This window comes from Condylura cristata, unplaced genomic scaffold (assembly GCF_000260355.1).
Source record: "Condylura cristata isolate star-nosed mole 26May11 unplaced genomic scaffold, ConCri1.0 scaffold00007, whole genome shotgun sequence".
NCBI lineage: Eukaryota > Metazoa > Chordata > Mammalia > Eulipotyphla > Talpidae > Condylura > Condylura cristata.
This window is the reverse complement of record NW_004567108.1, coordinates 64,713,836-64,725,286: the sequence shown is the minus strand read 5'-3', so window position 1 is coordinate 64,725,286 and position 11,451 is coordinate 64,713,836. Positions and strand designations below refer to the sequence as shown.

The window sequence follows — 11,451 nt, the reverse complement described above, 5'->3', positions numbered from 1 at the left end:
GCCACAAGACTAAAGCACCTTCTGGCCGGGACCCATGGAAAAGGGTCAGAAATGGCCAGAGAAATCTGGGAGGAAAAGAGCAAAATCAAAATCAATGTAAACACTGCCATGGTCACCTCCCTACAGGTCTCTCACTCACTTCTGCCTTAACCAGTCCAGGGTCAGGAAACAAGCCCGGTTTCTTCATCACATGCTTGCTGCTCCGTGTGGCTTCCTCAGGTCTCCTTCTGGCTCTCCTACCTGCTTCCTTCTTTCTCTCTTCTCCTTCTCTCCTCACCTCCACCCTATTTCTGGGTGGGGCAGGGAACCTGGAACTTCCCCCTTGTCCTAAGGACCACCCTGTTACAAAGGTATCTTTTTTAAAGTTAAAAAGATTCATATTTAGAATTAGTCCAGTTTAAATTATTCCAGTTTTGTTGACTGTGATCTAAAAACACCATAGGAGGAGGAGGAGCTAGATGGACATATGCCTATTCTCCATGAGTTCTAATCAGGTTGTTGACATTGGCCATGTCAATGTCAATGATTTTCTTCACAGCCTGCTTGATCTGGTGCTTGTTGCCTTGACATCCACAATGAACACTAATGTGCTGTTTTCCTCTTTCTCCCTTATGGCTGATATCATGTTGGGGGAATTTGATGATGGCATGGTGATCAAGGTTGTTTCTCCTGGGAGTGGTCTTCTGCGGATATCTGGGTTGCCTTCAGTATGTTAGACCACTGGAAGGAAGGTGACAATGTGAATCTTCTTTTTTTGTATGGTTGTTACCATGATTACAGCTGCTGCTGCTGCTTTTCACCCCACTAACCCTTAAATCACTATGAGTTCTGGTCCCATGAAGCCATAAAAAGAAATTGTAGCACCCTCCCTGGTGGTACAGCAGATTAAAACACAGCACTGCAAGCCAGCTGCAGCTACTTCAGTGTGAGTTTGATCCCCAGCCAGGGAGGTGATCACCATGGTAGTGGTGGGGCAGACCTCTCCTGTCTTGACCACTGCTCCCCTCAGCAGTGCACTTAGTCAATCTGCCTGTTCTACTCCCTATTCCGTCTCTGGTGAATCCTTTCACCGCCCCCGCCCCCCCTTTTGCACTTCTGGCCTGTACCCAGTCCTGTATGCATAAATAAGTTAAAAAAATTGTAAACAAACCCTCAGGTAAATAAGCAGAGAGTAGCAGATCTTTATTTAGAGAGTAAAGAAAAGTTTATTTAGAGGAAAAAGAACAAAAGCAAAGACTCTAAGGCAGCAATGCCAAACAGGGGCAAAAGAAGCTGTAAGAACCTGTGTCCAGGGGTATTTAAACCTTTTCTCTATTCTAGAATGTCATCATCCTACTCTGTGACTGGCTCTCTCTCCTAGTGGCTTTGCTCCTCCAGGCAGGGTGCCCATTTCCCAGCTCTTAGAATTTCTCCTTTTTCCTCCCCCATTCAAGGTCTCTAAAATTTATTGCCCTCATTAGCCTCAAAGTTTATTGAGTATGTTTGGTTAGCATCTCCTAGAATTTACTATCGTTATCTCTGGAGTATGTTTTGGTTAGCACCCCTTTAACGGTCCCAAAGTCCCTGCCTGCATTGTCCCTGATGCTGCCTAATTAGCCCTCACTTGCTTAAGGATCAGTTGTGGCTGCCCTTCAACACTGCTCTCTTGTTCTTTAAAATTTTTGTTTTGGGGACCCTCCTTGGTGGCACAACAGGTTAGGATGCAGCACTGCAAGTTAACCATAGGTGCTTCAGTGAGAGTTCAATCCCCTACCCGGAAGCTGACCCACATGGCTCAGCAGACCTCTCCTTACCCGCCCGCTGCTCCCCCCAGCAGTGTACTTCGTAGATTTGCCTGTTCTGCTCCCCACTGTCTCTGGTGAAGCCTCTCATTGCCTCTGAACCTCTGGCTTGTACCCATAAATAAATGCATAAATAAATAAATCTTAAATTTTTTTTTTTATTTTTGGTTTTGGCTTTGGTAGAGGCAAGGACTTCCTTCTTTGCTTTGGACACCAACTTTATATTATCAAGGTATACTTTATACTTCGATTTCCTCTTTAATCAAAGAATTGTTTAGTTTCCAAATATTTATAATCTTTCTTGCTTTTTTTATGTCGCTAATTTCTAGCTTTAAGATATTACATTCAGAAAGAGTACTTGGTGTTACAAGATGTCAGCAAGTGCTTGTCTTGTGTCATGAAAACTGAGGACATGGACCCTCAAAGAGTGAATTTTACAAAGTTTATTCAGTAAAAGGAAAACAGAAAGCTTTCTGCAGTGAAAGGAAGGAGGTAGGCACGGGAAAACAGATGCCCCTGATGCGCTCATTTCTTGGGTCTTTTACATCAAATATAAAAGGTGCACCTACCTCAATAAGGTGCCTCTATCTGTTGAATACAAGCATGGGAAGTAGCTTGCTAAAGACTGACACACAGGCAGCTAAAAAACGTGGGAAGCTCACTAGAGATCAATACTAACAGCCCAAGACGTGGGGCATCATCCCTCCCTTCTACTCCTCTCCTAATTTTTGTCTGTCTCCTGCTCACAAATGCAGGGCTTATGAATTTCCATTTTCTGCCACTTTCACTTTCTGTGGGGCCTCTTCCATGTTTACCTAGTCAGAGTATGTCTCATTGGTATAACTGTAATTTTATTGATAATTGATTTGTGTCCCAGCATATAGTCTATTCTTGAAAATATTCCATTTGCATTTAAAAACAATGCATATATAGCAGTTTTGGATGGAGTGGTATATGGATATTTGTTAAGCCTACTTTTCTAGTTCCTCATTTACTCTTTATCTGGAGGATTTGCCCATGGTTGTAAGTGGAGCATTAAAATTTTCTGATATTATTATGTTGTCATCAACATCTCTCTTTAGTTCTGTTAGTAATTGGCCTATACATCTTGGTACTCCATCATTCTGTACACATATATTTGGGTATTATTTCTTCTTGTGGTATTAGGCTTGTAATCATAAGGTAATCTCTCTCTCTCTCTCTCTTATTACCTTTTAAAATTGGTAATGTATTTTATATGATGTAAACATAGCTGTTCCTGATTTTTTGGGTTGCCATTCATTTCTGTAAGTCTTTTCCAAGCTTTAAATCTAATTTGATACTTGTCCTTGGTGAGTTTCTTGTAAACAGGAGAAGGTTGGACATTGTTTTGATATCCACTCAGCTACTTCATGCCTTTCCACAGATGAATTCAGGCCACTTACATTTAAAGTAGTATTAAGACATAAATGCTTGCTACTCTGTTTGTTTGTTTAGCTTGTCTTTTGATATTTTGAGATCTTCCATGTATGTTTTGCTTAGAATCCATTTCCATGTTTTATCTGTTACTTTTTTTTAAAGATTTATTTGTTTATGCATGCAGAACTGAGGTACAGGCCAGAGATGCAAAGGCGGTGAGAAGATTAGCCAGAGACCGAGTGGGAAGCAGAACAGGCTGACTGACGAAATACACTGCTGAGGGGAGCAGTGAATGGGTCAGGAGAGGTCTGCCGCACCATGTGGGGTCACCTCCAGGGCGGAGATCGAACTCATGCCGAAGTGGCTTTAACTTCTCAGTGCTAAACTTTAACCCGCAGCGCCACCAGGGAGGGCCCTTTTCTGTTACTTCTACTGAATTTTGTTTGAAGGTTCTGCAGCGATTGAGTATATAATGGACTATTTTGGTAAACCATTGGTATTCCCAAGCCCATGCCGATGAACCACATTGTTGCTGTCCTCCTCCGTTATTATATAATTGAGGTGACTATTACCTCCTTATTTGTTGTTCTGTCACTGTATAATAACCCCATAGTACTTCTTTCATGTGTAGCTTTTAGCTTTTTCTTTTCAGTGAAACTCTTACACTTCCTTCTGTCTAGAATGTTATTCTTGCAGGATAAAAGATGCTAGACTGCAAATATTTCTCTTTGAACCCTTTAAATATACCCTGCTTTTCTCTTCTTACCAGTAGGGTTTCCACTTAAAAGTCTTCAGAAAACCTAAGTTGTGTTCCCTTATAGGTTACCTTTTTTCCTAGATATTTTTAGTACTCTAGCCTTATCACTGGTTTTCAAGTTTTCTTCTACTGTGACTTGGAGTGTGCCGGTCTGGTATTGTTTTGTTTGGAACTTTTATTGGGCCTCTTGGATCAGGATGTCTGGTTCATTCCCCGCCTTGAAATGGTTTTCAGAAATTTCTTAAAACAAATTTTCTATGTCTATCTCTTTTTTTTCCCTTCCTGGGAACACCATGTTATGGGCATTATTTCTCTTTAGGCTATTCCAAGGGCTCTTACATTATTTTTATTTTCTTTTATTCATTTTTCTCTGTTATTCTGTGACATTGTGCTTTAGAGTTCACCAATTTACTACAATGCTTGCATTTTTTCTGCTGGTGAGGCCAATACAAGAGCACTGTATTTTTTAAATCAGTTATAGTATTTTTTTTTAAAGATTTATTTATTTATTCGTACAGAACTGGGGTACAGGCCAGAAATGCAGAGGGCGAAAGGATTCACCAGAGACAGAATGGGGTACAGAACAGGCAGATCGACGAAGTACACTGCTGAGGGGAGCAGCAGGCAGGCCAGGAGAGGTCCGCCCCGCCACGTGGATCTCCTCCGGGGCAGGCGGGGATCGAACTCACGCGGAAGTGGCTCAAGTTTCCTTTGCTGTGCCTCAACCCGCTGCGCCACCACGGAAGGCCCCAGTTATAGTATTTTTAGATCAATTAGTTCAAATTGTTACAGTCTCATATTTTCTTGATCTTTAATCTGTTCCTGTTTTACATCCACTATTACTTTTAGTTCAGTGAGCCTTGTTATGTTACCTTGAACAGTCCTGATGAATTGACTTCTCTCAGGCTTCTCTTTGCCCCAGTGTTTCTGTCTCTTCATTTTTAGTTTTTACAGGTTGTAGCAGGAGTAAACGTTCAGAGTGCTGCCTTTACATCTGTTCAGGTGTCCAGAGAACTAGGGCTGGCAAGGGGTAACATGTAGAAAGGAACTGGGATATAGAACACTGGAGGATCATCACCAGGGCTATCAGCGATTCATGTTTCCTACTGTCCTGCAGTTATGAGTTACCGAATGGAGCTCCATATTGACCCCCTCCTCCAGAACAACTCCCTAGTCTATGTGTGTGAAAACACATACGACACACTTCAAATATATTGTGTCAACTTCAACCTCTAGACTATGTTTGAACACTGGGCATGGATTGTGCCAGACAGGACAAGGCAACAAGATAGGTATTGGTTTATGTTTTTCCAGTGTAGAGCTGTATCCTGGGGTGTTTGTGCCTGTTGATGAGATCTAGATGTTTAAATTCTAGTTAATGAAAACATTCAAGTTTCCTCAGTTTTGGTCCTGGGTTGAGAGGTGGCAGTTATTTAGAATACCACAGCCTCAGATTGCAAGTAAGCCTCATCTATGAGGCTACTCAGGTGATCTGACCTAGATCTTCCCACTGGCTCAGGCTCCAGTTGTTTTATAGTTGGAGCCTTAAGTTCCAGCCAGTAATTATCACTCTGCACCCTGCTTCTAGAGTTCCCCAACAGTGTACCCTTTTTCCTGGAAGTAGGTCTGAGCCCAAATCAACAACTGCAGGGGTTCCTTCAGCAGCCATGACTCGACTTGTGACTTACACTGCACCAGTATTGAACAAACACAGTTCACTGCTGGGTCACTACTCCTGTTATGTGCTATAGTTGTCTGCTACCTTTGAGGGGTTAACTTTGTTCAATAGCAATTTCACTGTGACTATAAATATAGGGAAGCAGCAAGCTCAGTGTCTTCACTCTGCTGCCATCTTGCGGGACTCCACAAAGTTTTTAAAATAAGAACTTTGAAGTTAGTATGGGAGAAAACCAGGTATTGGGGAGGAACTCTGACTTGGTATAATAGTGATTGTGAACTGTAGGGAAGGAGGTGGTACTTGGCACTGAGATTAGAGGAACTGTTCTTGGAGTCACAGCAGCAATGGGTAAGTGCCTGTGGTAGAGGATGATAGGTAGAAGGAAATGTTTTGGGAGGGGAGAACTAAAGGGGTTTGGATATTCGAAGTATTGTGGGCATCTATGGTTATTGAACTCATCAGTAATTACAATAGGAGTATTATTAGAGAATGATGTTATCTTTGGAGCAAAATCTTAAAAGAAATGAGGCATCATATGTAAAGTTCAGAGGTGGCTAGGGGAAAAAACACCAGTAGGAGATATAACAAGATTCTGAATGGGACAATGAAGAACAAACGCAACCTTTAAACCCTGGTACTAGAATCTTAGAAGAAAACCAATAATCACCAGTTGAGAAAACACTGTCTTTAGTAGACAGCTGGATTTCTGTAAAAGCAAGATGGTGTAAAGGAAACATTGGGAGACACAGATGAGGATACAGAGATATGCTGATGATGGTCTTAATTCCAGAGAGATTTTAGAAATTGTAGAAAAGTAGGTAATGGACTTAGATTAGGAAAATTATTTTAGAACTTTCTAACAAAAAAGTGGTGACCTGACTCTAGGCGGCAAGATGCCTGGCAGGGGAAGCACTCAGCAGCACTGCTGCCCCCCAGGATGTGCTCCCACTCTCCCACTGCCTCCCACAGTCCTCTCTCCCCTATGCTGCTATTCTGGGCACACGACTACTCCAACCTACATAAATGTTTTTCTATAATTTTAAGCATTCTCTTGACTTGTAACATACATGCCTTTCCACATGGGGGTCACCAGTTTCTTTTTCAGAGCTCAGACCTATTCGGTGGCCTTTAAGAACTTCGTTCAAATACCGTATTTGTATTCTTTAGAGGTAACTTGTCCATTTTCTGGAAATTCCCAGTCCAGACCAGTCCTGTGTTCCCATCTGAACATGAGTCGTGTGATTGTTACCTGGCAGCTACATTAGGCACAGAGCCCATGTTACAAACAACTTTGATTATTTTTCTTTCCTTCTAACAGCCAAGAAAGCTGCCGTGAATTTACTGGGTGATGAAAAGAAGAGTACCTAAGCCATGACTGGATGGACCCTTTCTGCCCTCTCTATACCTTCTTATTAGAGCTTGATAATACTATATTAGGGATGTGGTATAATCGTTTTAATGTTGCCTTGGACACATTTTTATATATTAAAAAAAGAAATGTGTTGGATTTTTTTTTTTTTGGCTTTTACTATCTATATACATAGGAACATTTTAATTTAATGTAATTTTGGAAAGTATATTTTGCCTCTGGGTAGGAAGAGACATGTTACTCTCCTACAGGAAATAAAAACTTAAATTATGTATCCCACAGGCATTATACCTCACTGGTCTCTATCTGCATGCATTCTCTCTGTGCTTCTACTTTAAGATACTCTATGGTTCTACTTCATGTAATGTACAATTTTGTATGAAAAGTTTTTAATGTATTTGTGCATACATTTCTGTAGAAAAATATTATAACATGCATAGTGCTCATGGAGAGCGACTGCCAAAACTGAAGACTCCTTCCTTTGTGCTGGTGTGATCTGCTAAATAATACTGCAAAAAATTAATACAAATATTTCAAAGTTAGTTAAGTGATAAATGAATTTGAATGGAGAGTGCCCCCCTTGTTTTCCTACCATTGTAGTATCTAAATATTAGAACTTTGTAAAGCAGTCACTTTAGTGATAAATGGGGAAATGTACACACAAGTTAGTAATTAAAACTCCCAGTTCTGTGTAGAACTCATAATACCATTTTGTGGCCTTTTAAAAATCTGCTTATAAGCTTTAGATGTCTCTGTTTTAAGATGTTAGAGTTTCTTAAACTTTAAGCTGGTTTCATTTTCAAAGGTAACATGTTAGTTTACTCTTGTTTTACTTCCTAGTCTTTTTTTAAACACCATTTTAAGGAACTGCCCACCTCTGATTCCATATCCTTGTTTATGTCATTGGTAATAAATATCATGATGATATGAAGTTTCAAGAGCAATGCTGACAAAAGGAAGTATAATATTACCTATAATACAGTTGGCAGTGGTTAAACCAGCTAACCTAACCTTCTTTCTCTGGCCTTTTGGTCAAATACAAGAGACACTTCTAGTAAACTATTCACAGTACCTTGTAGCCCACTTAAATGTTATCATTTTTATGCATTCTGTTGTTTACCTGCATTTAACTTCAGAGCAAAAAGAGTAAAGTGATATCTGAAGCTGGATCAAATAACAGAGGTCTTAATAACTTATCAAGACTAGATAACTGAGCTTTACACCAATACTACTGCTGAGATCCTTCTAACAAGACTGTCACAGAACTAACAAGATTAAATATCCAGCTTGTAAAATATTTGTTGGGCAAACAGAGCTGGTTAACTCTCTTTTAGGTAACAATTAAAATTGTAACATGCTTCATGATATAAAATGAGACATTACACAAATATTATATGGATCAGGGCTTTAGTTTTTTTTTTTTTTTTTTTTTCCTGAAAAGCAGTGGTAATCATCTTAGTAAATTTACTTCAAAGAAAAAAAATCAGAAAGCAAATAATTGTATTGGGAGAAAAATCAAGCCTTAGCTTTTTGTTTTTAAAAAAGTATTTTTAGAAATATTTGAATCTCTTTCCCGACAGATAAAGCATACTTTTCTTGGTGGCAGAAAAATGAAAATTCACAACTACCAGAAATGTAATTGTTAGTATCAAGAACATATAACTTTTACTCTACAGAATATATTACAAGGCAAAAGAGGGAAGCATAAGTTACTACTGCTCATACTGCTTATAGGCTAATAAGTTTAAAAACTATACTAAGAAAATATATTCTGAATGCAACTTTTTATCCATATAACTTTCTCCTACAGTGCATTTTGCAAGAAATTTAAGTTACTATTTTTGGCAGTCAAAGTGTACATATTAATGACAGAAGTTTTGAGTTAAACAATTCTCAGTTTAGATTTCCCAAACAATATGTTGCTATGGTAATGTATTTGAAAAACTAATTAAACCTGTGTTTAGCTAGAAAACAAGCATTTATGAGTACCTAAATGGTATTTCAGGGGTATGTAAAATTAAGAATCCTTACAGCAGTTAGATTTCAAATCAAGTTACTGCTACCCTGAGACTCTTCTACCCACAGCTTGAAGAAAATGAGCTTAATATTTAAATAAATATGCCCTATCATGGAGATGTGTTATATTAAGTGGAAAGGATGTAAATAAAATTCCGTTATCTCAGTGAACTGTTCTATTTGGTTTTATTTTATGGGGCTTTGAAAAAAAAAAATCTAAGCAAAATCATAGTAAATAGAGAAATGAATTTAAAACATTGTTGTTTATTAATCCCATTGCTTACCTGTAATTTTTCCCTAGTGATTTCTACTTATCAGAGAAGTTTCCCTAAAAAGTTTGTACTAGTAATTAGTACTAGATTTAAAAGACACCGAAACCATTGCTTTCTATACACACCTGTCTACTGTAACATAAGATAGTGCTATGCATTTATGTTGATGTATATAAACATCTCTAATATGTGCCTGTAAATCATTCTTTGCTGTGTTAAGAGACTGAAAAGAACTTTAGAATTTTATTTAAAATACCTACTTCTGTAGGGTGATTTTTGATCAGCTCTATCACATACATATACTTTTACTACCTGTATGACTAGAATCATGGTGTTTACAAGACCACGTAAAATTTACATTCTCAGCCATCAAAGGTACTATAGTCTGGCAAGAAAGTAGATAAATCTGAGAATGACCTTAAGTGTTTTTCTAGGTCCTTCTTAAATAGTAGCTTGTAAGAGCTCTTTCTAACACACTTCATGGAGAATTAAGAGCAATACAGAGTTTCTTTGGTTAAATCAGTACTTCTCCTACATTGCAGCTTTCTTTGGGCAGAGGGGTCATTGTGAAAACCAGGGTCTCCTGGTTTCTGACTCAGTAGGTATAGGGTGGGGCTGAAAAATGTGCATTTTCATCAAATTCCCATGTGGTGATCCAGGAGCCACACTTTGATATAAAAACTTTGGGTTAGGTACATGTATCTTTACACTTAGTATACAAAGTTTTCAGACCTAGCTAAACCTTACAATCACCTGAGAAGCTTCCAAAAACAAACAAAAAATCACCACCACACACACAAAACTGGTTTTTACTTCTACTGCTAGAAATTCTAACATCAGTTGGCTATGGTACCCAGGTGCCATGCGCTTTTCAAATTCTTCAGGTGATTCTAATATATAGCCAGGGCTGAGGACCACTAATGACTACTAATAAAGACAAAAATCCCAAAACAATTTTGTCTTAGATAGTTCATCTGGCTTGTTAGTTTGCTGCTTTAACAAACTACTACAAATTTGATGGCTTCAAAGAACAACTGCATACCAGCTTACAGTTTTGGTGACATTTGAAAATGGGCTGACAGAGCTGCATTTCTTTTGGAGACTGTAGTGGAGAACCTATTTCCTTGCTTCTTTTCAGCGTCTACAGCTGCCTGCATTTCTTGGCTTGTGGTCCTCTCATACTCCAACATGGACTTCCCTTTTGTAAGAGAATATTGTGATTATATTGGACCACCTGGGTAATCCAAGCTACTCTCTCTAGCTTGAGATCCTTAATCACATGTGCAAAGACCATTTTCTTTCTTTTAAAATTAAATTTTAAATGTTCTTACATCATTAAGAGGTGATTGTTAAGATGTGGCAGTATTTTATTCTCCCTTCAGGTGTAGTCCTCATAGTTCCATCCCCGCAGCACCCATGATCCATCTCCCCCATCCTTTAAACTCTTCCCTCCTCTGTTTTGACCCCTCCTCCTCCCCTCCTTCAGATCTATGGTCAGTTTGCAATTTTTGTCTATTTCCTAACCCTTTGTTCAGTTTCTCTACATTCCACATAGATTTTCCTAGGATAGATGTCCTATTGTAACTGGTGGCTGAAGCCATAAACTGTTATGGGTGATGCCCCCTGGACAGCGTAGCCAGTAAAAAGAGGGCTCCAAGAGAAAATGCTAAAAGTGCAGTGGAGCGACTGATAAAATATAGAAGGGACTGAAAAATGGGTGGCGGCCATGGCACTGCAGTGATGTGGTGGTGGTAGATGGTGGGAGCTGGGCTTTGTGAAGTGGACCACTTGGTGGAGGTCATGACGCATGGCCTTATCCGAGTTTTGACAGGCCTGGGGAAAAAGAAAATGGGAGGCCCTGGAGCCAAGGGTCTGACTGGCAGCCTGGCAAAGAGAACGGGAGACCTGGAAGCCAGCGGACTCACTGAGCAGCAGTCTGGGGAAGAAGAAATCAGGATATTTGGGAGCCAGGCTTTTTGCTACCACGTGTGAGTATGGCCATCATTTGTTGGGTTGTTTGGCCCTTACAGCTGTGGTCTTGAGCATCACCTGTCTGGTGCTGGGGGACATTTCAGCAGCTCAGGGAGCATCTCCTATTGTATCTTGTGCTGTATTTGTGACTTGGAATCTGGCCTATAGTTGGCTGCCAGCTGTCCCAAGGGGCAGAACTCACCATTTAG

The 11,451-nt window shown here is 39.7% G+C and overlaps 1 protein-coding gene across 1 annotated transcript in view; it reads left to right on the top strand.

Moving 5' to 3' along the window:
* Positions 1-9,170, top strand: part of REEP5 (receptor accessory protein 5) — a 47,893-nt gene extending 38,723 nt beyond the window's left edge. Inside the window, exon 5 of the mRNA XM_004678373.2 lies at positions 6,933-9,170. Within this exon, the coding sequence (XP_004678430.1) occupies positions 6,933-6,982 (50 nt within the window). The 3' untranslated portion in view covers positions 6,983-9,170. The remainder of the gene's footprint in view (positions 1-6,932) is intronic.
* The last annotated feature ends 2,281 nt before the right edge of the window (positions 9,171-11,451 follow it).